Below are 25196 nucleotides of genomic sequence, written 5' to 3'. Positions count from 1 at the left end.
AAATTGGTGAATTTATTAATTTTCAAATATTAATAAATCAAGTTAAGAAAGGAGGAAAGAAGAGAACAATCCATCATTTATGGAGTTATACATGAAATTAAAATGTTAGAAGCGTATATATATGCAAAAAAACAAAAACAAAAAAAATTACACGAGAAGTGTTGTTTTAAATTAAGTGTAATTAGAGAATGTTTTAGGGGGTAAAATAGCAAATCTCCACCCTGATTCAACCCGCCGAGTTACCCTTTCACGCACTCAGCGCGGCAAATGAAACGAGTCATAAGCCCGCAAAGCTCTCCGAGATCTCCAACTCGGAACCCTCCGTCCATGGCCGCGCGCGACGCCGGGAGGCGGCGCCCCTCCTCCTTCCCGTGCCTCGCCGCCGTTCTCGTTCTCATATCTCTGCTCCTCCTCTTCGCCGCTTTCCGATCATCCCTTGCTCCTCAGGACCGCACCGCCGTCCTTCTCCTACCGCCGGGAAGCTCTTGCAACTACTCTGATGGTTCTTGGATCCGAGACCCAGATCTGATGACCCCGAGGTATGATCACACCTGCAAAGAGATTTTCAAGGGCTGGAACTGCATCGCCAACCGGAAATCCAAAGCCTTGGACACTCTCCGCTGGCGCTGGCAACCCTCGCATTGCGACCTCCCTCCTTTCGATCCCCTCCGATTCCTCCGCCTCTACCGTAACAAGAACATTGGTGCGTTTTTCTCGCTTTGATTCTTCTTTCGAGTTTTGGGTTTTGATTGTGATTAGTAATGCGAATGGGATGTAGGGTTTGTTGGGGATTCGTTGAATAGGAATATGTTTGTATCTCTGGTGTGCATGCTTAGGAGAGTGTCTGGTGATGTGAAGAAGTGGCGCCCGGCGGGGGCTGACCGGGGGTATACGTTCCTCAGCTACAATCTTACTGTGGCTTATCACCGAACCAATCTGTTGGTGCGCTATGGTAGGTATGCTTCTCCTCTTTCCTTCCTGCCTTAAATTTGCCATTTTAGAGTTGCTAGCATTTGGAACCAGCAATGGTGTAATGAATGTTAAACTTCTTCAGTGTTCAATAGCATGAAAGATTGTATCTTTAGCTTTTGTAGTAGTGTTGCAAAATGCGAGTTTGCAGGATCGGAGAGAATTATGTGTTTATGTTTTGATTTAGGTGGTCAGCCGATGCTAATGGAGGTGTGCTAGAATCTCTTGGATACAAACAAGGTTATAGAGTGGATGTTGATGTTCCTGAACCGACATGGGCTGACGCGCCAAAGTTCCATGACATTCTTATTTTCAATACAGGGCACTGGTAATCATAAGTTTTACTTCCCATTGTTTGGTGCAGTGGCATTGTTGTTCATTTGTTTAATGCATGATAACAACATTTCATTGCTAAATAAAGTGACTTGGAATGATGGTAAGATGATAGTTTTAGGCAAACCATTAGATAAATCAAAAGATGCTGTTTCTGAAAGTACTTATATTGATCTGCATTTGTTTATCATGGACTAATCCTACATGTCATGACTAAGATTTTGATTGACAACAGTGATGGCTGCTGCTGGCTTCTTGAGCTTGTAAAATGTAACATATGCTTGAGCTTTTAAGTTTTTATTTGGGTTTTTGTTTTGAGAAGCTTTATTTTCAGCAAGATTAAGTGAGGGCACTAACTAGTATAAGTCATATTTATGACCTGTTCAAGATAGGATTTGAATCTAGAACTTGTTTTATGGGAGGGATGTCCCTTCTAACAGTCTATCGAGGTTGTTGAAGTTGAATTGACAGAGAAGGTTAATGAACATCTTTTTTCGCTAATTGATTCTTGAATAGCTTCATCAACGTCATGTAGGCTTGTGTGCTCTCTTTAAGATTGGACTAGAACAAGCACCGACTGTCTATTGTAGAAAATGCCTGTGTCATTCACTGCTTCAATGGTCTCTCTCCTCATACAACTGATGCACTCTAAGTTCAATGTCATTATCATTTTAAATAACTCCAGCAGTTTCATGTAGCCATCAAGACATCTAGTTTTTAATCTCCAGATGTCTTGCATTTATAATATTCTTGCCTTCGTTGTCTCCTGCTCGCTTTCTCCCTCTCTGTCTTCCCTTGGATTAGTAACCAGTGGAATATTAGGCCATCTTAGGTTATTTTAAAACATTTGCATGGCCATTTGCAGAGGCTGTTCTCTTACATCCTGTGCAGATGTTTCACCTGTGTTTTTTATATACTTTCGCTGCCTTAACTATAAAATGATTTTGCGTGCAGTATCCTTTTCCCCTTATCATATTACTGAAAATTTCTGTAGCACTTCATTAGATTTTGTTAACAATGTATTTTAGGTGGGGTGCTCCAGCAAAATTTGATCCAACCCAATCACCGATGCTATTTTTCTATGAGGGCATTCCTGTGTCACCTCCCATACTTCCTGAAGAGGGCCTCGATTTGGCTTTAAAACACATGGTATGGCTATAAATTCCTTCACCGGTTTTAACCAGATGAATGTATATCTATGGTCATTAATTAACATTACAGTTCACCAAAATATTTCAGGATAAGCTGCTGGCAATCTATATCTAATTTCATTGGCAGCTTCTAATTAATTTCATAATATTTTTCCTAGAACAGATGCTATATGTGGATAAAACATCAAGAAGCAATGCCATAAAAATCTTTAGGACGCAATCACCTAGGCACTTTGAAGGAGGTGATTGGAATGAGGGCGGTTCGTGTAGGCGCACCAAACCTTTATCACCTGAGCAGGTAAATTTTATTCTAATTTATGTTACATATGAACATAATAGGTGGACAAACAGGTAAAATTTGTTGCAGCATTGATTATTAGCCTGCATGCACACTGCTGAAATACTTTTTGACTTTTTGGGAGAAAAACTTCATCGTCTTCTTTACCATTTTAAGAAAGAGTCGCATATTATCATTAAAATTTTGTTCAGGAGGCTGCTAGCTATTTAAATTCACTTCTATACTGAATTATTGTGGAAAAGATCAAATTCAACAGCAGAACTTTCAGCAGATAGAATTAATTACTCTGATATCTTGTTTCTGCTTAGGTTGAAGAGCTATTCTCTGTGGAGAAAAATGGAACAAACATAGAGGACCGCTTGGTGAATCGGCATTTGTACAAGGCCGTCGAAGGATCGAGTTTCCGGGTTCTGGACATTACTCACATGAGTGAGTTCAGAGCTGATGCCCATCCTTCAGTTGCAGGTGGGAAGAAGCATGAAGATTGCATGCATTGGTGTTTGCCAGGTCTCACTGATTCATGGAATGATTTGCTTGTTGCTTACCTTGACAACTGGAAAAACTAAAACTTGTTCTTCTTTCATTCTTTATATGTAAAAATTATCTTGTAAATCATTTCTGAAAGGAATTTTCACACATCACCCCTGGAAATATATCAAAATTTTTTATTTATTCCTCTGTTTGTGAAATATTTGATGAAATTATAATATTGATTCATAATTATTGTTAAAATGCCAGAGAAAATCATGCATACTACTCAACGTGCTTCCATGTCATGCTATTATTTTTTATGGTCGTGCACAGCATATGCTCTAATTTTATTTCGTAAATCTAAACAAAAATCAATCCTAATCCCTCTTCCTCTCTATGTACGTGCCTCCATGTAACAACCATGCAAAGCATTCCTATGAACTCATATATATATATATATATATATCTTCATGATCAGAAGACAAATAGGCACATACATCTCTTTGATTGTTTGATTCCTGCCATGGCTTCATCTCTCTCTCTCAGACTTCTCATGTTCCTTCTTCCTTATTTTGTTATGGCATTGGGCAGCCAACCCATGAGCAAGAAGCCGGTGCCGGAGATGACATCGGAAGCCGCCGATGAACTCTCATTTACTTATTATGAGAAAACTTGCCCAAACATGGAGGCCATTGTGCACAGAAAAGTCTCTAAATGGATAAAAGAAGACTATACACTCGCTGCCAGTCTCATCAGGCTCCATTTTCATGACTGTGCTGTCCGGGTATATTTCATTATTTTGCATATATATAATTTATTTTTTATATCATTAAATATAAATATAGGTAAGGTAATATATATATATATATACAGGGATGTGATGCATCGATCTTACTGAACCATGAAGGAAGTGAGCGTTGGGCTAAAGCCAGTGAGACATTAAGAGGGTTCGGACTAATCGATGAAATCAAACAAGAAATGGAGAAAAAGTGCCACAAGATGGTCTCATGTGCTGATATTCTTACTGCAGTTGCCAGAGATGCTACTGTGAAAGTAAGTAAACAAATGTCATCATCATTATATATATATATATATATATAAGTTTAACTTAATTTTAGAATTCATGGTTATATGTTGTTCATAATATCTCTACTTGACTTTACAATTGTAACACATGATGAGTGTATATATATATATATATATATATAGATTGGAGGACCATTTTGGGAGGTTCCATATGGAAGGAAAGATGGCCGTGTATCATTAGCTAAGGAAGCTGATCTTGTTCCAATGGGCCATGAAAACATCACCTATTTGATTGAGTTCTTCCAATCCAGAGGCCTCAATTTACTTGATCTTGTTGTCCTTTCAGGTCTCTCCCTTTCTGTCTCTCTCTATATATATTATTGCTTACATACACTGATACACCTACACTGTCAATCATCATTCCATTTCTCACACTATATAATGTCTTGTGTTAGCTCTAATATGCATCAATAATTCATCACCAATCATTCATACACTATTTCTGGCAATCAAACTAATTTGTCTTTTCTGTTTTAATAATTCATTCTTCTTGTGATACCCAACTTGATTCTATTGAAGCATAGAATTATACATAGAGAATGAACTAAATTGTAATAACAAATCCCACAAATTGGTTGGTTCAGCTCCTTATAATTAATTGATACCAAAGCATGAATTAAATGTTGTGGTTTATTTGTTGATAATTAGGAGCTCACACAATTGGGAGAAGCACTTGTGGATCAATCCAACAGAGGCTGTACAATTACACAGGCAATGGCAAGCCAGACCCAACCATCAATACTTGGTATCTAAATTATTTAAGAAGGAAATGCAGGTGGGCTTCAGAGTATGTGCAACTAGATGCCATTACACCTACAAAGTTTGATTCCATGTATTACACCAACCTTGAGAGAAAAATGGGATTATTATCTACTGATCAGCTCCTTTATTCAGACTCGAGAACGGGTCCGATTGTCTCTGCACTTGCGTCGCAGCCGACTCTTTTTTACCAGCAGTTTGCAGTGTCCATGGTGAACCTTGGAAATGCTCAGGTGCTCACTGGTAATGAAGGAGAGATCAGGACTAATTGTAACTATGTTAATGCTTAATAATAAATTAATGCATGCTTCGTCTTGTTGATGAATCTCTTGATAACTATGTTTTAAGAGAGGTTTGAAAATAATGTGACTTGTGTGAGTTTGCTGAATTGCCTGCTGCAGCAGCATTTTTCTGTTTGAAAATTATAAATTGCTATTTTATTTTTTATTTTAGGTTGAAATAAGAGATTAAATTGTGGTATGCCAACATTTGCTTACTATAATGGGAAAAGCACTTGGTAATGTATGAACATACATGAATCCAAAGGCCAGCATGTGCGGTATAATGAACAATGGAGTCGTATTCCTTCTTTCCATAATTGCATAGTAGGGAAGATTTTGTTTGATATGTCACCATAATTAGCGTATCTCGGTATTTACTCTTGTGGGCTACTATTGATACTATCGCTATACCCATTTCTTTTGTCTCTCTTTATCATTAACTTTTCTCCAACTGTACAAACGTCCGCAATTAAATATATATATATATATATACATGTCACATGAGAGTTTTAGGTTTGTTATATATATATATATAAGTATAACTATATATACACGAAACACTAAGTGGGTTTTTTTTTTCTCTCAAAAGTTATTTATATATGCACATTGAAAAGGTATTAAAAACCTTTCATTTATTCTCTACCCATTATTAAAAAATAATTATAATTGCACTTGAGAGGACATAACTCAAAAGTATGTAATTATATGTATATATATATATATATATATATATATATATATATATTCAAATTTCAAAGAGTTATATGATATGAGAAACATAAAGGTATAAATCAAAAGTTCTTATTATTACGAGAGATATAAGAACTGTCACCTAGAATCACCACAAAAGCTCATAAAAAATAATAATAAGAAGAATAAATAAATAAATAAATAAAATGAACTGATACAAAACGTCATTTAAAATAAAAGAATGCAGAAGAGTAACACCTCTTACTTCTTCCCTAAATTTTGATTATTATCTTCTACGTCCAAAACCTATTCCAATAGAATCAATATAAATACATATCTAGAATTGAAATGACATTGTTTTTTGATGTCAAATTCCATCCATCTATTTATATATTATTATTAAATACCTACACATGTTAGAGAACTGTATAATTCTATATATTTATCTATATATATAATATATAAGGTTATCAATAATATTTTTTTCCAAAAGGTTGCTGCTCTGTGTCATGGTGCTTAAACAGCATCATCATCACCTTGAGGAAGAAGAAAAAAAAGATGTTAGGGTTTATCAAAAAACGTAGTTAGAAATTAGAACACGCCTTCACAACATCCACAATTAGAGCTCTGCAAACTGGGCATCTTCCACTGCTCCATAGTAAGTCATGAGCACACTTGAAACAAGTACACATATGTCCACACCTGGAAAATATTTTGAAACAAATTTCCAAGGATTGAATGACTGATCACAAAACAAATTTAATTTGATTTTGATGGAGAAGTAATGGTATGATAAGATGCATTGGAGTTTTGTAGATTTGAATTAATCGAGTTCATTGAACAAAACAGTGAGAAAAGAAATGATTTAGTATATAGTGAATTTTGTACCTGTAGAGCAGTGTGTCAACTTGCATTTCATAGCAGATGCAACAGTTGCTTTTCTTTGTCGGTGCCCAGTTGGAATTGTGAGAAAGTGTTCTGTATCTTGACTGTAACTCCAAAGTGAAAAGGATTGACCCATGAATGATTTGACCAACAATTTTGAGCATATGATCAGTTATAGATGTATTTACCAAGACAAAGAAGTTAAATAGAGGAAATAGTAAGTTGAAGCCTAGCAAACAAGCCTGATTTTTATACGCAACTAATCTATCAAATAGTGTGCAGTGGCTCTACCATGGGGAAAGAAGTTCGGCACATGTACCTTTCTATATATTTAATCATTAAATCCCTAGTCTCCCTGAAATTGAATATATGGGGAAGACCAAAAAGTTAGTTATTTTTACCAAACATTCTTGTTATGGCTAGATCCAATCTTCTGGTATCTGTGAATATAGTTTTATTTTTCATCATATGACTCTTTCTTACTAATTCCATAACTCATTGATAATGGCATTTGTACAGGTGTAACTGGCTAAGGGTATTTTAGTTAGGTAAAGTTTCAATAAACCATATATATGTCAAAAAACAAATGACATTTGCACAGTTAATGATGGCTATAAAGACAACTTGATAACAATCTGCAGGAAATTAAATTTGATTATTTAGTGGTTGTTCAATGAAATTCATATTCACCTGACTTGGAAACTGAGGCAGGAACCTCCGGCTTGATAGAATGTTGTTGCAACCTCACTTGCCATTCCATGCAGCTTTCCACCAATTTCCGCAGTTCACGGATTTCGTTATGGATTTGAGTTATCTCACTTCTTAAATCATTTCCGGCCTCCATTTCCTAACAAATCAGCAACAGTCATTGCTCCATAAAAAGAAAGGTATCATCATGAGGAAGAAACTTAAGGCAAGTAAACAATAGCATATTAAACAAATGTTATGAAAAATAACGCACCACGGAAGCTTGCTCCCAGTTCCCAGGATGATGAACAGTCTGAAATGGTAAAGGTACCAATGATGAGGATGCAACTTGATTGGCATCATGGAATTCAATATTCTGCCTCCAAACAGGTTGCTCTTCATCCTCTGCCGCAAAATTCTCATCATAATAACACTGTTGAGCTTGTTTGCGTAGAAGAGTCAGCATCAACCTATCCATCCTGTCCCGGAAGTCACTTGCAAGGGATGTTGAAACTGGTCTTCTGCATAAAATAAGAAAAAGAAATGCCAGAGAGAATAAATATCCGCAGAATAGTTGACAAGTTAAAGCAGGCATAGGTTTTTTTTTTTTTCGTTAACAAATAAAGCAGGCATAAATTAGTAAAAGGACAAATGCTGCAATCCAAGGTGCTAGTCAACTGGGGTGAACATCACTAACTTTACAAGTGTTCAAAGCTTTACGCAACAATGTACATCAAACGACAAGTTGCAAAATAATTATTAAGTGAGTACAGACAAAGCCAAAATTGTATCATGATACTTTGGAAGCTCCCAAGACGAATAAATTAAAATCGCATTGGTCCAAAAGGAAAAGATCGTTTAATACTCTGTCTCACAATAGCGGTGCACCAACATACCGTACGCATAAAATGTCATAATGGAAAAAAGTAACAGTAAACTCATGAAAAGAATACCTTTGCAGGAGTTCACGGATCTCCACATTTTCAGAGAAATTCTCAAGAAAGCCATCGGCCAAAGCTCGGCCACTTACTACTAAATCTCCCCACTGATTTGGATTTGGAGTACTCATCCAGGTGCACTCTGTATGTAGTGTATTCTGTGGAATATATGGCTCTGGTTCCTGTATTACAGCCTCAGCTTGCCAACAATGTGAAGAAGAATTCGAAGGCCTGCCCCAGTCAATATTGCTTCCGTCCAAACTTCTTTCCTCCCATGAGAAATCCGGGGTTGGACTTCCCTCATGTTGGTCTTCATTTCGAGATTGTGGCGAGTTGGGTTCTGGTGGCGTGCTTTCTGAATCTCTTGACGACAACGCTTCTTCACAAACATTCTCATCCAACGGAAACTGATCATTTAAGCCACTATCACAGGAATCCTGAGAATTAATTGGGAGCTCAATATGTGAGGAGCTTCCAGAGTTCTCAGCAGTCCGGACTTCTCTTTCCTGCTGGTCTTTAAGGTTAAACTTCTCCCTGTTTGTTGAACAAGGAGTTGGTCAGTGTTGAAGCCTAATTAATTTTGCTCTCAAAGATGGTAATGCCTACTGAAACTTCTGACAAGCACATAAATGATTATGACCGAACTGGAAACTACTTTTTTTTATAAATATTGACGCTTTGAGCATATAAATTTGCCTATCGCCCAAAGCAACGTAATCATGGTAACATAATCCTTGATAACAAGTGGAATGAACATTAAAGTTCCTTCTATGTTCGAATGTAAAGGAACAATACCTTAAGACAACAATAGTGGATCTACTCTGCAATTGGTTTAATTCTGCTGGTTTTGAACTGTGTCGTTCCTGAGCTTCAGCTGATACTTCTCGTCGCAAGAGCATAAGCCTAAGCAACGTCTGAAACGAGGACATGTAAACATTAGAACTGATCCATCACTGTCCTTCCAATCAAATTCTTAGTTCCAACTCTCAATGAAACTAGAAATTTTCATCAGAACATCAGCTAAACAAATGCCTAGATGAAAAGCTACATTCTTCATCTCCAAATGATTTGCAATTTGTATCTATCTAATCCATTTAATCTACACAAAATTCAGTCCAGAATTTTATTCTCAAGAAATCCTAAACAAACAATACTAATTTAGATACCAGGAACAATATCTCCAGATAAAAAATTACAAAGAAGAAGCAGAAATTGCATTGATTTAACAACCCACATCTCAACATGCAATCAAAGAATTACCAATCCGAGAGGATTATAGGCATCAAACACTCACCTGAATCCTACCACGATGCGAGAACCGGGATACTGCCTGCCGTTCTTTCAGAGTATCGAGTTCCGTGCGTCTCTCTTGATCCATCCTCGCCATCAATCCCTCGATATCATACCTTCTTCTAATCCGCAAACGAGTTAACCCTGAAAATAAGCCTTCTCCACCCAAGTGCTCACTCTCATCGCTCCCATTCTCCTCAGAGCTCAATTTCTGGCTGCCGGAACTCAGCAGCTTCACTATATGTCCAACCCGACTCCCCTCACTCTCCGGCAACATTGGAGCATTCGCCGGCTCGCTCGCAGCGTTATCAGAATCCCAACCAGCATAAACCTCAGAGTCATTGGAGATAACCGAGGGCTCATCGGACGAAATAGAGACAATAACGTTGGTCCCCGAATCGGCGGTGGAGAGAGGAGTGGGAGTGGGCACAGACTCAGCCTCGATCTCCCGCCACATCTGGATCAACGACGACGCGCGAACGTTACGGGGCAAGTCAACGCTGTTTCCAGAGCACTCAGACAACCCCGGCGAGGTATCACGGAGGAAAGAAGCAGCACGGGCCGAAACCGGCTGGGAGATGTTGGTCAGAGCGGAGATCTCAGCCTGATGAGCCTGGCGCTCGATGGTGGAAGAGATCTCGCGAGGTTCACGAGGAGTCCATCGATCAACAACCCGAGAAAGCCGTCTCTGAGACTGAGAAGCAGAGACCGCAACGCCATCCTTGTTGAGATTGAGATCGTCATCAGGATCGGAGGAAGGGATGCGGACGCGAAGCTTGAGGTGGTTCGAGAAGGAGGGATGGGAGAAGGTGGATACACGCCACTCATCGGCGGCGGGAATCCGGGCGACGGAGGAGGCCATGATCGGTGGAGATGGAGATGGAGATGGAGAAAAGGAAGGGTTTAAATTAGGGATTCATGGTGGAAAAAAGGGAAACGGAAAACAGAGAAGAATGTTTTCTAAAAATGAGAAAGATGAGAGGAACGGAATGGCGTGAAAATTGGAAGGGAGTTATGAGAGTTATAAGAAGAAGACAAAAAAATTTTGGGAGAGAAAACTCAGCAGAAGACGATTTTGCCGCCGTGGAAAACGTTTTGACTCGCTGCTTGTCATCCGCTGCAAAACGGCGCCAACAACCCCCTTTTTTCAAATGGTGGGACCGCTTCCTCTTGACTTTTTTTCTTTATTTTTTTATTTTTTTATTTTTTTCCTTTGTTATGTTCTAGACTTCTAGGCAGGCCATTATTTGTTTTTTTTTAAATAAATATGTATATATTAAAAATTTTTAATATTAATAATTTTTGTGGTTTTTTTCATGTATATATATATATATATATATTTCTATGTCAAAATCCATATGGATATATATATGTATGTGTGTGTATAATTATACTTTCATAGTTATATCTTAGAAAAAGAAATTTTGTGGACTAATAATGTGCACTGAATTATTTGATCAGCTGGAGACAAATATTTTTGACTTTGGATGCTTTGGAAATTCCTTTTGTTTCGAATATTTTATTTAGAGTGCAAATATAATAATTATACAAAAATTATATTTCAGAATATGAATTATTTTACAAATGATTATAGCTTACCGTGTTTACAAAAATAAAATCATTACAAAAGACTTTTTTTTTTACTTGTTTTATGATGATTTCAATATTTGAAATAAAGTTAGGAAAGCCCAACAAATGACCATAGCTTAAAATGTTCAAAGATAAAAAAGTCATCATAAGAGATGTTTCACTTGTTTCATAATGATTTCAAGATTTCAAAGAGGTATGTATATACACACACACATACACATTACACATACCATATATAATGTCCTTTCAATACGGTGATTTCACTGGTTAATCAGAATACATCAATACATCAAACCAAATACAACAATAAAAAGACTTCATATACTGTTTATCACGCACGCAATTTATTATATGATCAAACTATATGATAACAATCCACACAATAATGTCCTTGCAACAATACCGGCAGTAAAAATTACAACTTCTCAACAATCAGCAAATGAAAGCAGCACTAACATGATCATCAGAGCAGTAAAGACCAGGGCGCTGTGAATACCCTTGTTTGGTCAGCATTTTCCGAGCCCTTGTCACGAGCTCATGGTTACTGATTTCACCGTCAGCTTCAGCAAGAATGGTCTGGATTGCATTGCTAAGAGCTCCATAAGCTTCACCGGTACTTGGCAAATTTGCGTCTGCTGATGTTTGATCTGTCTGACAGCCACTAACTAGAATGCCTGTATCTGGAAGGCCTCTCTTCTTTGTTCCGGCATAAACTTCTTGTTTGCTGTGTACTTTGGTATTCAATGCCGGTTTCACATAATCTTCATCGTTTTCCTCTAGCTTGGTTTTGAGGAACTCCTGTGCGAGGCTTCCAACCATGCCCAGAAGTCCACCACCTCCACTGCCTTCACCGTGCTGGAGCTTGTTCATGATCACATTCATGAACTTCTTTACCTTGGGGCTTGCATCTTCACCAAAAACATCAAACAATGTCGGTCTCAGCTTCCCTACATCAATGTCTTCCTTCCCGGTCTTCTGTTTCAAAATCTCAATCAGTGTGGACAGAGGGAGGGAACGGTTCTTGGCATAGCCATGGCCTCGGTAATCAGAAGTAGCTTCACTGTCATCATCATCCTCTGCTTCATGATGGCGGTGGTGGTGGTGACCACCGAGCGGGAGGTGAATTCCCCGTGTCTCAAATGCATCCTTAACCGTCTGCTTCAAAAGGCCTTTAAAGTCAAATCCAGACCCAGAATCACCATCCTCGCGCTTGGTGCTCTCACCAATCTGCTCCTTGGATTTGTCTATCAAACCACCACTGTGGCATGAATCTGACACAATTGTAATACGGCAACCCTCTGGTACCTCATCCACAAAATCTCTGAAATCATCATCTACACCAGCAAACACACACCAATATTTCAATTAAACCTTTAAAAGAAAAATAATCCAACCAACTAATGAGCATTTAGATATCTGTAAAAGATGTTGAAATTGATCAAATCCTTAGACAGAGATTTCACTTGGAGTGGGAAGAGAAAGTAGAACATAACCGATACAAAGTTCTGGTGTCCTACAGTCCAAATTTGACCTCCATTTCAATCTTGTAATTCATGTTGCCATTTCTTCATATAAACACTTCAGAACAGCAAATTCCTCCACAAATAACTTAAATACAATACCTTGCAATGACCGCATTAAGTAGCAATTTGAAAATAGACAATAATAAACAAGTAGAGTTGTAATGCCATTATAAATTTCGTAAACCTTGCAAAAAAGTAGGCCAAGTTATGAAAAATGCTAGTAGTAGTATTATACAAGCCAAAATTAACATAAACATCAAAAGAATTTATATCCATCAAAGTAACCACATCAGTAATTTGATGGTTGAGATACTTGTTGTGGTTTCTTGAATCCACTCAACCAATAAACATAGCATATATTAGTATTGAAAGAAAAAAAAAGACACCAGATTTCCATGCTAGTGTTTGCAGAATAATTTTGAATTGGATTTTTCAAACAGTGACAATCAAGAGAGTTTCTTGAGAGTTGTAAAGCCATGTAAGTTTTGTACTTCTCTCCAATTCTAGTAAGACATATCTTCATGGTTTCATCTAAATTTCCCCTTCTCTATTATGCTATTGTACCCTAGATCTACAACTCCTCATTATTCAATTCATACTATTTGGGGGAAATACAATGCCTTTTTACTCATTCCCTTGTTTGCTAGGTATTCGTTTTCTCCATGAATCAAAGATTAACCATTGAGCTACAACAAGATCCGTAATCACTAATCCAAATACATCAAAACTAAGAGAAATCATAAAGATTTTAACTTTAGATCAAAACCAACAAAATGGATCAAGAAATTGGGGGACAAAACAAACAAACCAGTGATGAGATTCATATCACAAGGAACGATGCACTCATCGTAACCCGTATCATCATCCTCCCCCGTCTCGGCCGGAAGTCGAGTCCCATGCCCACTGTAGTGAAAGAAGAGGAAGTCCCCAGGCCGAGCAGAGCGGACGAGATCGGTGATCGCGCGACGGACGTTAGCGCCAGTGGGCTGCGTATAAGAGTCATCGGTGTCGATGAGCACGGTGATGTCCTCATCGGAGAAGCCGAAGCGATCGATGAGGCATCGGCGCATGCGCTTGACGTCGTTGATGCAGCCCTTGAGCTCAGCCTTGGTGCCGGGATAGTTACAGCCGACGAGCAACGCCTTCTTTGCCATGGATTCCGGCGAGCTTCGTTCCTCTCAGCTCTTCCTTGACAAAGATCTGCGAGCGTTTTGTCAGCGATTCCGATCGTTTGGGGTCGTAAGAATCTGCGTATATAGATATTCATAAGTTCTTATTAACCTTTATATTTTTAGACTTTTATGTTAAAATTAATAAATTATTATTTAAATTTTAAATTATGTTAATAATTAAAAGAAACTACTAGAAAATCTCTCAAAATATTCTAATTAATTTCCAATTCTATATAAAAAAAATTCCTCAAATTTTCCTTACCTTTCCAAAATTCTTATTATTCAAATCATTGGATAAACTATTAGTAATTTAATAGTAACTGACTACAAAATGCAGAAGTAGGTGAGGATTCAAAATCTTAATTTCTATAATATGTGTTTTAGTACTATTCACACAATGTGCATTATTCATTAACATTGTTTATTTATTTGTTATAGTGTCATATTTTTGGGAAAAAAAATTATTAAACCACCGTGCATTCTTTGTATGGGGATGGCAATGGGGCGGAGTAAGGGCGGGGGTGGGACATGCCTTTACCATCCCAGTCCAGTCCTTTTTTTTATTTATAAATTGTCTGCGCCACCCCGTCCTACCCCACTCATAGTTACAAATAAGTAATACAAGCTCATAATAAATTTATTAAAATTTTTAAAAAATATATCATTTATCCCTACATTATATAATATTTATAATAAGTTAAATTAATAGGGGGAAGGGGTGAGGCGGGGTATGAAAAAACCAAACCCGTCCCAAGCCCAAAGTCGGGGCTGGATTGAATCGGATCGGGTCAGAAAAAATGGGTCGGTTCAATTTTTGACATATGTGCATGTTTTTTTAACGTGCTTTTGTAAAAAAAGTATTTATTTCAAAACCCAAAATTATTACTCATACATCCCTCCCCTACCCTATATATATATATATATATATATATATATATATAGAGAGAGAGAGAGAGAGAGAGAGAGAGAGAGAGATTGAGGAGGATAAGTGGTGGGCTACATGTACGAATAAATATATGAGTGGACCAACGGGCCCGTTTTTGGTTGTTGTTGGGTTGAAATTTGTTAATATAAATATTTTTTAAAAGGATAAATGTATTTTTAGTTGGATTTAAAAGTATATTAATAAAAGAAATTATATGTCAATATATAAACCTTTTTAATTTAATTTGATAATAAAACAGGTTGTAGTGATGCATTACATGTGGCGGAAATTTATATATATATATATAGAAATAAACACATTTTAAAAGTTGAAAATGCAAATACTTGGAGGTAAAACAGAAATAGAGACGTCTCAATGCAAATAAATTTATTTTCATATCAATTCCCATATTAATTACACATGTGGGGGTGGATTTAGATAATTACTCACTACTAATTAATATTTCATTCTATAAAAAATCCTTTTTTTTTCTAGTACCGGAGAGTGTATTTCTAGCATCGAAATAATTAAAAAAAATTATTATATTTGGTTCATATCCAAGAGAACAAGAGTTCATTAGTTTCTCACTAAATAACAAAAAATAAACAATATAACAAGCAATAAAAAAAACTCAACCATGATGCAGTAGTAGTATCACTAATTTCCATTCATTTGTGGCATATAGAGTGTTGGGGTATAGCATATAAAGTTGGCTATAGACAATTTGTAAACTCGTTCAAAACTCTCTATAATTAACTTAAGCATATCATTCTACCATTTCCATGTAGTTTTAATTTTTTTTTTCAAAATTAATTTTAAGTTTTTATATTTGTCAACAATTTAGAATTTTCAAAAAATTCAAATGTGCACATAACACACGGTACATCACATAGGCCAATGATGTACATCAATAGTAAAAATTGAAAACTTGACAAGAAGATGCATTATTTTTCAAGTATTTCAGGGATAATTCAATTCGTTGATTAAAAATGTAATTTATCTTTTATTAAAATTTTACCAATTTAAATTTTATATCCCTGAATTTTGTTCTAAACTTCAACTCTTATATAACTTCAGTGTTACAATATATATATATATATATAACATAATATCAATATTTTCTCCATTTTTAATTAAAAATAAAGCTTATATTAAATAGAGTCCCCTCCACACCACCCAAAAAATAAATAAATAAATAAATAAATAAATAAATAAATAATTAATTAATTAATAATAATAAATCATTATTTGCAAGGGCCCCTATTGTGATTGAAATAATTATCTAGCAAGCTAATCAATTCTTTGACTAATGCTAATTAAAGAAGTCAACCTAATTCAAATGCATTTATACATGCCTAACTGACTATTCCATTCAATTTTTTTTTTATCCAAGGATTTTCTAAACTGTTTGTATATATAGAAATTCAAATTCAAAACTACTTGGTGAAATAACCAAAACCTCTAATCTATTGGTTTTCTTCTTTAATTTTTTACATTATTTACAGTATTTGTCCAGACTAGTTTATGTGTGTATATACGCTAATAAAAATGATTAATAATAAACTTAATCACAAAACAAAGATGTCACAAATCAACAAAGGCGAGAAAGCACATGCAAAGATTCTTGCATTGAAAATGAAAGAAAAAGAAAGGAAATAAAATAATAAAAAAAAAGTATACACCATCATCTTATCTGTTCATCAAACTTCATATACAAACATGACACACAATGCATGCATGCATGCTTTCAACTTGTAATTAAACAATATGAAAACAAGAAGAAAGAAGAAGAAGATGAAGATGATGAGAGCTCTTGATCAAAGTATATAGAAAAAGGGGTCCCATCTCTCTGTTCTTCTCCTCTCTCTTTTCATCTTCAACACAGCCTGTTAAAGAAGAGTAGGTTGCAAGAAGAGGAGGCAAAGCCACATGCAACACTGTCCCCCCCTCACATGCAAACATAGTCCCACATCACTTAACAAACCACAAACTACCACCTCAAACCCTATCTAATGCTGTACGTACAACCACTCATGCATGCATATATGAACAAACTAGCTTCTTCTTCTTCTTCTTCTTCTTCTTCTTCTTAGTTAGATCATGCTGATCATGAGTATATATATATATATATATATATGTTTGTTTTATATATGATGGTTAATAATTAATAGTATTAGTTGATTAACTTGTGGCGAGGACAATGGAGAAGATGATCATTGGTAAGACCAGCAGCTTGCATGAATGAATGAATAACTGTTGGACCGACGAATCGAAAGCCTCTTCGAACAAGATCTTTGCTAATTGTTTCTGATTTCGATGTCTTGACTGGGATTTTTCTGCATGATTTGTAGTTTGTGATGATGGGGTTGTAATTTACAAAGCTCCATAGATACTTGTCTAGTGAGCCAAACTCCTTCTTCACCTGAATTTTATTATTCTTTTAATTGTAAGTTCATTAATCTATATTTAAGTTTAGGAATATTGGAGAAATTAGAGATAATATATATGTATATGTATGTACCTCAAGAATTCGTTTTGCATTGTCGATAATTCCTCGAACTCTGCCTAAGTCCATGCCTTGGTTTATACTGATGGCTGCTATTCTTCTTTCGGTGAATTTCGATACAGTTTCGGCATCAAAACCAGCAAATGCTTCTGATCTGTAATGAAAAATGGTTTAATTTATATTATAATTAATTCCATTTTGATTATGAGTCCAAAATGAAGTGGCATGAAATTCAGCTCTTTTAGTACCTGAAATCATTTCTTTTCTTCAGTATGGTAGTCCAATCTAATCCAACTTGAGCTCCTGTTAAGACTAGTAATTCAAACAACATCCTGAAACAAAGAAAGAAAAGCATAATTAATTAGATATTTTAATTAATGAATAAAAAGAATTAAAAGAAGTAATTCAAGCATGCTCACTTGTCATCATGAACAGGCACACCCCATTCCTCATCATGATAAGCAACATAGATAGGATCTAAAAAAAACAAAAAGAGAGAAAAACAATAGTTAGTTAAAGAGATTAATTAAGGGCCAAAAATTAAAAAAAATATAAAGGAATTAAAAGTACCTGAATTGGGAGTGATGAAACTACATCTCTTCTCCTCATGAGTAGAAAGTACAGTAGCATTAGCTGAAGAATGATCAATAGGAACAATCTTTGAAGCTTCAAGTTTAGCATGAGTCCGGCCATAATGAGCTATCTTCATCTTGCGTTGTGCATGCATGAGCAAAGCTTGCTCTCGTTGAGCTGCGGCGATACTGCCCGGGGCGGTATCGGTCGAGAACGAATCAAGCGGAAGCACAACTGAAACATTACTATTACTATACTTTTTCGACGCTTTTTGGACATTGGCCGGAGAAGTGACTGACTTCTCTGTGTTTAAATTTAGTGGAGATTTTGGAGAAAGTGGAGGAGATGAATGAATAGGTTTGAGTATTGGTTTTTTGGTCATTCGACCGGGTTCGATAGGGACTCGGTTTCCGGCTGGTTGCAAGACAGGCCTGCCATTGATCTTGGAGTTGCACATTGTGGTGGATTAATTAAGGATGATGAAGAAGAGGAAGAGGAGGTGGTGGTGGTGGTGGTGGTGAGAGGTAGAGGAGAAGAGTGGGGATGGTGAGTGTATATATAGATGGGGAAAGGGGTAGGGACAAAGCAAGGAAGGGTGGTGGGGAGAAGTGCAACATGGCAGGGTTAGAGTTCTGCCCTGCAAGGTCTTGTGTGGAAGGATGAAGGTGTAGGACCATGACCATCCAAATGAGGTGCTTGCTATTATTATTATTATTATTATTATTATTATTATTATATTGCACTTTCATTTTAAAAAAAATTAGGGACATAAACAGATGTAGAGCAAGGTCAATAAACATCTGTGACCTCATCCTGAGTGGACTTTAGAGTTTTATTCCGGGTTCTCTCCAAAATAAATACTTTATACAAAAAAATTTAGACCCGATGTTGAAAGGATAAGATGTTATTGGCAGTTGGTACTGGTAGTATTATTATTATTTTTTTTATGTGGACTTTTCTTTATAATCCTTTGAGATTTTTTTTTTTTTCAAGGGTTGGTTTTAGGTATGATTTTTGTTGATTTGGTGGTGAAATTAGTGTTTCTCAATTAAGCATGTGATCTGTTATGAGAATTGATTGTTATTTGTTGTGGGAATTGATGGTTTTTTTTTTAATTTTCTTTTTTAAGTAAAGAAAATGTGTTATTGGTTTTATTATTATTATTATTATTATTATTATTATTATTATTATGTTCTAAATATGTGTTTAAAATTTTTTCTCAATTGGTACTAATATATTTTTTAAGAACATGAAAGAAAATCATGGTTTTAGTTTAAAGACTCCAAAAATAGAGATGCTTTTTTGCAAGTATTATTATGAATGAATGATCCGTTTGGTCGATTATTTTTTTTAAAAAAAATGGGGCCAAAATAAGATGAAAGTTTATATATATGGATAATATTGCAAATTAAAAAAATTAAAGCAAACTTTTTGGAAAGCCATCTTGATCCCATTACCTGGCAAAGAGATGGACAATGATATCAAAGTTAAATTTCAAGCTGGCAGGAATCTCATTCCCCCTAATTGCCCTTTTTAGTCTCTCATCTCATGCTTCTTCTTTACTAAATTAAGATGCACTGCAACTGCATGAGTTTAATTATTCAATTAATTTGATTTTCAGACATTCCACCAATAACATGCATTGCTGGCAGACATTAATCAAATCACAATTGATTCCTATGAATCAAAGTACATCCGATTAGTTAAACTCTTAATCCTCTTATCAACCAATTGATCAATGAGATATGTAGTTCTTTTCAAGGATACGGAGAAAATTAGGGAGTTTGTGCCAAAGATTCTTGGTTCAGTGGCATTGATACCACTGTGAAAAGTATAATTGTAGAAATCTCATTATTTGATTGGGTATAAATGACTTGGACATAGTTACATATGTTTGTTACCACTGTGAAAAGTATAATTGTAGAAATCTCATTATTTGATTGGGTATAAATGACTTGGACATAGTTACATATGTTTGTTACCACTGTGAAAAGTATAATTATAGAAATCTCATTATTTGATTGGGTATAAATGACTTGGACATAGTTACATATGTTTGTTACACTTGTCAAAAACAGAAATTTGGGAGTTCATTCACTTAATTATTGAAGGGAGAAAGAAATGTCCTTTTCTCATACATGTGGATGTTCAATTAGAATAATTAGTATTAAACAAGCTTGATTAATTTAATCTTTGAGTGGGATTAAGGATTGCACAAATTAAGGGATATCAAGGCACATGATTAAGGTAATCAGTGCACTGTCCTGACAGCGATGATATACGTTTTAGGACGCTGAAAACACGCTAATGTGGAAGTTTGTTTTTAATTATTATAAGCATAACGTTGGTAATGTATTTTATATATTTTTGTTTTAATTTTTTAGTTTACCTTTGTTTTTTTTAAAAAAAAAAATTCCAAGAACATTGATGCATGCACCAACCTTATTAGATTATGCTTATTTATAAAAAGAAAAAAAAAAGTCAACACTAATTCTCCTTCTTATATATGTTTAGACCAAGTTGAAGGTGTTTAATTAGATGATTACTTACATAATTAAGCTATGAAATACTTTAGGAAAGCACCAATGCCATTCTCAATAAGGAACTACATGCCCACTGAATTAACTCAAAAATTAATTAAAAGCATCGTCCTTGTCCGATTCATTGCCTCAACCCTCAAACTATGCCATTATAAATCATTAAATAAAATATTAAATGCAAGGTTGAAAATTTTACCATAAATATTTTTATTCAATTAATTTTTTTTTTGTTTTTTTCTTTTGGCAAAGTGAATAAACCACTGTCAATGTATATTTTTGTTTTTTTCTGGTAAAATAGACAAGTCACTAGTAGAGTGTGTACAGGTCTATCTTAAATATACCATGTACTCTCACTCTGTACATGAGGGACCCCACACCCTATCAGGGTGTGCACAAGTCTGTTTTGAATATACCATGTATTTTTACCCTATGCATGAAGGCCCCATACCGTCCATACATGGTAGACCTAGATTTTGATTGGGAATTAAATGCCCGCGCAATCTCTTTCCCGGGAAGAAAGTGCCTTGACTATTCGGTTAGCCCAATGTTGGCAATATTTTTTCCTTTGGATCTTCTCTATTATTGTATATACATACATATATACATGCATATGTAGTGTATGTATGTATATTAATGAAAAATATAACAAGGAGAATTGTCAAAGAAGATGAGGGTGAATGCAATATCACATGGTTCATAAAGGTCCACTAGAACATGATGTTCATGGTGTGTAAATGGGAGAAGAAATTAAACAAGATGTCTCCTTTAAAGATGATAACTCATCCACTTAAAACCATTCCATGTTAAACACATAAAGGAGACATGGCATGTGCCATCCACCAAGATATCAATGATATGATGCCAAACCATAGAAAAAAACATGTCTAAGAGCCACTTGTCCTTATTTGAAGGCAAAGCCATGGAATTTTATGGAACTTAATTTCTTTATTGCTCCCTTACTAGCAACTCACAACTCCCAACTCACAAGTCTCTCAAAGTTAAAGTGAGTTAGCTTGTCACTTATAAATGGACCATGACTAGTAGTCTTCCACATGGTATGAGTCCCACCATCCCCAATAAAAGAACTATCTATGGTGCCCTTCTCAATCAAACCATATTCCTTGTGCCTCATGGCATGCATGTGTTGTTCTTTTATAATTTTTCTCTAACTTAATTTTGTAGTTTCAATTTGAAAATCCAAACAAGCAAAAAAAAAAAAATCATTTACAAATAACATAAACTTAGTTTGACATAAATTAAGTGTATTTCGTATTATTCTTACGTAAGTGAAAGTTAATACACAATAAGCTAAGAAAGTATTTACGTAGAATGAAACAAGGAAGAAGTATAGTGACAAAGTTTTCATTAGAGAACATGCTAATGGATTATTAGAAAAGACTTATTGTCTCTATTCTAACTTAAGAACAAAGGAACAAGATCATAAGACATGCTTGATACTATTAGGTGAGTAATCAATTCTCACAATATACTTGATCCGTTTAATAATAACAATAATTATGATTATTGTTGTTGTTGTTGTTGAGAAAAACCTAAAGGGACCACAATTTGATTGATTAAAAGTGTAAGAATAATACAATGGCAATTCTTTGTCAAATCCATCAAATACAGAGCATATAAGAATGACAGAATTGAAAGCATCCAAAGAGCTTGATTCATTGGTGCCAACATTATCCAACTCCTTTTCCAATTTAGAAAAAAAAATAAAGAATATTAAAAATAACTCAATTATTAATTGAAGCATTCAAACTATAATTTTCTCTTCTAACTTAAATGATTAACTTGCTACATGTGGTTAATTGATGAAGACATGATCAATAGTGATCACATGCATGAGAGATATATAATACCCTATTGTTTTCTTCTCATATTTATTAATTAATTTATTTAAAAGGGATGAATATTAGAAGCCTAAATGGTTGTGAATTGGAGACAACTTGATGAACTTAGGAGCTGGACTTCTTAACATCAATTGCTATGAAATGCATGGACAAGATGAGGACTTCCATTAAGTGATTTGGGTTCCAATGTCTCATGTTCTCCATTGTCTTAGCATGCAGAGACATGCATAATGAATACGAGTTGTGTATATATATATATATATATATATATAATTATTTCAACCCGGTGGAGAAACTTTTTAACAAACATATTAACATATTTTGAAACTAATTAAATACTTTACCAAAGACATTAAATAATAACCACTGTCAACATAGTTGAACCAGAAAACATTTTATTTTTATATGAGAAGTCGAGACTTCATCCCAATATATATTTGAGGTGTAAATAGAGTGTGTATGCATGATGATTTGTCCATATTTTTTAATAAATAAATAAATAAAATAGAAAAAGAAAAGAAGAAGAAAACACATATATAGAATAATAATATATATGTAGGATATGTATGCCATGCATGTCGACATTTAGTTTCAAAGGTGAACTAAAGTCCAAGAGAAGCTAAATAATGTATTCTTTTTTGCCAAAATGACATGACAAAAGAGCTTGAGATTTAGTATTCCCTTTCATATTTTCATCTTTTGGCATCTTTAGGAGAAAAACTCCGCAAATGAAGATCCTATATATCAACCTCTTGTTTATTTTATAGGTACCCTATTGTTTGGTGACAAGAATAATAGAGGAAACTTCTTACAAGCATTAAAGACTTTGATATAAATGTGCAACAAATGAAAGGTGGTGAAATAGATAAAGAACAAGACACGTCTGAAGTAGCCAAATAGGACTAAGTAAAACATATAATGGAGACAATGCCATGTGTGGTTGTTCCCATGCCTCCATGGTAAGATGCCCCATCCTTCGAGGAAAACATGTTTGGACTGTAAGAACCCACATGTACACTCTAACTCTCTCTATATACTTCATAGGATGAAAAAATTAAGTTGGTAACTCTAATATAATTATGTTTTATATTTGAGTTTGAGGTGCCATTTCATTGATCATTTTAATTAGTTAGGTTTTGATGCTTTATTTTGATATAGATTAAAAATCTCAAAGTTTAACTTAATTTTCATATGATAAATTTAGGTAAACTATAGGGTTTTTATTTTAGCATATCTTTTTCTTTTATTTGATAATTTTTTTAATACATATTAAATGCTTTTTTTAAAAAAACTAAAAGTATGTGAAGAACCACATTTTTTTAAATGAAGAAAACAATAATTATAGACAAACAAATAAAGATACAACAAATAATCAACATTGAATTTAAAGAATGGTCACAAAATTTACCGTGGAAAAAATGGCTCCAAATAATATGTAAATACTAAGTTAAAAAGACACCCAGAAAACAATCATTGGGAGGTGAATCATCCTTTTTAAATGGCACTGAAATGAGTGAGGCATAAAAATGCATTAGCCAATTCTAATATTAAGTGTCATTTCATTAAGATCAATAGTTGAGGGAACCAAAAAAGCTGAGTCTTTTTTTTTTATTATAGAGTTGGAACCCTCTAACTTGATTCTTTTTGTGTTCAGAAGCGTAAATACCTGTAAAATAAACATATGATCGATTTTTATTAGAATCGAGATAGGCAATAGAGAACATTTACATATATATATATTAGAAAAATTGAATATTGAAATCTCAATGAACCACCACGGATTCATAAATAATCAACTAATCTTTGAAAAATAAATGTTGAAATCAAATTCTAAATTATTATGGCAAGAAGTTGGGTTCCATTTTCTTTAGGAAAAAAACAAAGAAGAAAATGATGAATAATTTTAGGTCCTCATATACATACTTCCTTATTATTGTATGATTATGATTGATAAGCTACCACATGGTTTGAGACCCACAAATAACATCTCCACATTCTCTTGTTATGCAGTTGATGAGCTCCATATACTACACAACAATAAAAAAAGATTCAAGTTAGGTACTATGTTATATTTATATGTAGATCTTTGTTAGATGAGTTCTTTATTTATATATTCTTTTTTGTCTTCTTTTTTTGTATTTTTTTCTAATGATTTTGATGTTTTCTGTTGTTATATATTTTCTTTTAAGAAAAAATATATATATATTTATACGTGTGTGTGAATAAAAGTTGTATAGAGCACAAAAGGTCTCTTTTCTTTCACTAACTAATTAATTGTATATTCTAAAGAGAGTTACACTCTTATAAAAAAAATATTATTCTTTTAAAAATATTATTTTGGACCTGTTTGGCTGCAAAATAAAAATATAGCGATAATTTTTTATTATGTAGGAAGTCTGCAGTGATTATTACGTAAATTGCGCAGTATTTTATTCTTACAGAATGTGTTTGGATAACAAAATAATAAAAAATTACGGAGACTTGACGATTGACGAATGGACCACCGGTGGATCAGTGGTCGGTCGCAGGAGGTCGGCTAAACCACCGGTGGCTGGTCGTCGGAGGTCATCCAGTAAGCATCCGGATCGCGAGGTCGTACGGACCACCCGATGTGTCACCCGGAGGTCCAGCTCGGACCGACGGTCGATTCTCAAAGCCTCGCAGGACCAC

The 25196-nt window shown here is 34.9% G+C and overlaps 5 protein-coding genes across 5 annotated transcripts; 2 read left to right on the top strand and 3 right to left on the bottom strand.

The window, feature by feature from the left end:
• Window positions 1-253: 253 nt before the first annotated feature.
• LOC120266549 (protein trichome birefringence-like 13) lies at window positions 254-3394 on the top strand. The gene is made up of 6 exons (XM_039274190.1): window positions 254-703; window positions 779-956; window positions 1157-1297; window positions 2331-2451; window positions 2617-2751; window positions 3060-3394. The coding sequence occupies exons 1-6, from the start codon at window positions 268-270 to the stop codon at window positions 3315-3317; spliced, it is 1269 nt and encodes a 422-aa protein (XP_039130124.1). The 5' UTR covers window positions 254-267; the 3' UTR covers window positions 3318-3394.
• A 445-nt stretch (window positions 3395-3839) lies between these two features.
• LOC120267956 (peroxidase 7-like) lies at window positions 3840-5361 on the top strand. The gene is made up of 4 exons (XM_039275635.1): window positions 3840-4006; window positions 4096-4275; window positions 4432-4594; window positions 4957-5361. Exons 1-4 carry the CDS (start codon window positions 3845-3847, stop codon window positions 5355-5357), a joined length of 906 nt encoding a protein of 301 aa, XP_039131569.1. The 5' UTR covers window positions 3840-3844; the 3' UTR covers window positions 5358-5361.
• Window positions 5362-6272: 911 nt separating this feature from the next.
• Window positions 6273-10832, bottom strand: LOC120267441. Its single transcript, XM_039275097.1, has 7 exons — window positions 9843-10832; window positions 9344-9462; window positions 8564-9082; window positions 7885-8131; window positions 7614-7770; window positions 6927-7027; window positions 6273-6740 (listed from the first exon to the last, which is right to left on the bottom strand). Exons 1-6 carry the CDS (start codon window positions 10698-10700, stop codon window positions 6954-6956), a joined length of 1974 nt encoding a protein of 657 aa, XP_039131031.1. The 5' UTR covers window positions 10701-10832; the 3' UTR covers window positions 6273-6740; window positions 6927-6953.
• An 828-nt stretch (window positions 10833-11660) lies between these two features.
• On the bottom strand, window positions 11661-14211 carry LOC120267442 (metacaspase-4-like). Its single transcript, XM_039275098.1, has 2 exons — window positions 13760-14211; window positions 11661-12762 (listed from the first exon to the last, which is right to left on the bottom strand). The coding sequence occupies exons 1-2, from the start codon at window positions 14103-14105 to the stop codon at window positions 11861-11863; spliced, it is 1248 nt and encodes a 415-aa protein (XP_039131032.1). The 5' UTR covers window positions 14106-14211; the 3' UTR covers window positions 11661-11860.
• A 2473-nt stretch (window positions 14212-16684) lies between these two features.
• Window positions 16685-18666, bottom strand: LOC120267443 (DNA-3-methyladenine glycosylase 1-like). The gene is made up of 5 exons (XM_039275099.1): window positions 18125-18666; window positions 17974-18031; window positions 17803-17886; window positions 17570-17708; window positions 16685-17470 (listed from the first exon to the last, which is right to left on the bottom strand). Exons 1-5 carry the CDS (start codon window positions 18582-18584, stop codon window positions 17222-17224), a joined length of 990 nt encoding a protein of 329 aa, XP_039131033.1. The 5' UTR covers window positions 18585-18666; the 3' UTR covers window positions 16685-17221.
• Window positions 18667-25196: the final 6530 nt, after the last annotated feature.

This window comes from Dioscorea cayenensis, chromosome 8 (genome assembly GCF_009730915.1).
Source record: "Dioscorea cayenensis subsp. rotundata cultivar TDr96_F1 chromosome 8, TDr96_F1_v2_PseudoChromosome.rev07_lg8_w22 25.fasta, whole genome shotgun sequence".
Classification (NCBI taxonomy): domain Eukaryota; kingdom Viridiplantae; phylum Streptophyta; class Magnoliopsida; order Dioscoreales; family Dioscoreaceae; genus Dioscorea; species Dioscorea cayenensis.
The sequence above is the reverse complement of the archived record's forward strand: the minus strand, read 5'-3'. Positions and strand labels throughout refer to the sequence as shown.

Bases quoted from the DNA above. Each gene is read 5' to 3' on its own strand.
- LOC120266549 (XM_039274190.1), top strand. From the start codon at position 268: ATGAAACGAGTCATAAGCCCGCAAAGCTCTCCGAGATCTCCAACTCGG. The intron at 1,298-2,330 runs GTAATCATAAGT...AATGTATTTTAG, and splicing joins ATTTTCAATACAGGGCACTG to GTGGGGTGCTCCAGCAAAAT. The intron at 2,752-3,059 runs GTAAATTTTATT...GTTTCTGCTTAG, and splicing joins AACCTTTATCACCTGAGCAG to GTTGAAGAGCTATTCTCTGT.
- LOC120267956 (XM_039275635.1), top strand. From the start codon at position 3,845: ATGACATCGGAAGCCGCCGATGAACTCTCATTTACTTATTATGAGAAA. The intron at 4,007-4,095 runs GTATATTTCATT...ATATATATACAG, and splicing joins TTCATGACTGTGCTGTCCGG to GGATGTGATGCATCGATCTT. The intron at 4,595-4,956 runs GTCTCTCCCTTT...GTTGATAATTAG, and splicing joins TGATCTTGTTGTCCTTTCAG to GAGCTCACACAATTGGGAGA.
- LOC120267441 (XM_039275097.1), bottom strand. From the start codon at position 10,700: ATGGCCTCCTCCGTCGCCCGGATTCCCGCCGCCGATGAGTGGCGTGTA. The intron at 9,463-9,842 runs GTGAGTGTTTGA...TCCTCGTTTCAG, and splicing joins CGCATCGTGGTAGGATTCAG to ACGTTGCTTAGGCTTATGCT. The intron at 7,028-7,613 runs GTGAATATGAAT...TTGGAGTTACAG, and splicing joins TGCCTCAGTTTCCAAGTCAG to TCAAGATACAGAACACTTTC.
- LOC120267442 (XM_039275098.1), bottom strand. From the start codon at position 14,105: ATGGCAAAGAAGGCGTTGCTCGTCGGCTGTAACTATCCCGGCACCAAG. The intron at 12,763-13,759 runs GTTTGTTTGTTT...TTGCTGGTGTAG, and splicing joins TGATATGAATCTCATCACTG to ATGATGATTTCAGAGATTTT.
- LOC120267443 (XM_039275099.1), bottom strand. From the start codon at position 18,584: ATGTGCAACTCCAAGATCAATGGCAGGCCTGTCTTGCAACCAGCCGGA. The intron at 18,032-18,124 runs GTACTTTTAATT...TGTTTTTTTTAG, and splicing joins TTTCATCACTCCCAATTCAG to ATCCTATCTATGTTGCTTAT. The intron at 17,887-17,973 runs GTGAGCATGCTT...TCTTTGTTTCAG, and splicing joins GTGCCTGTTCATGATGACAA to GATGTTGTTTGAATTACTAG.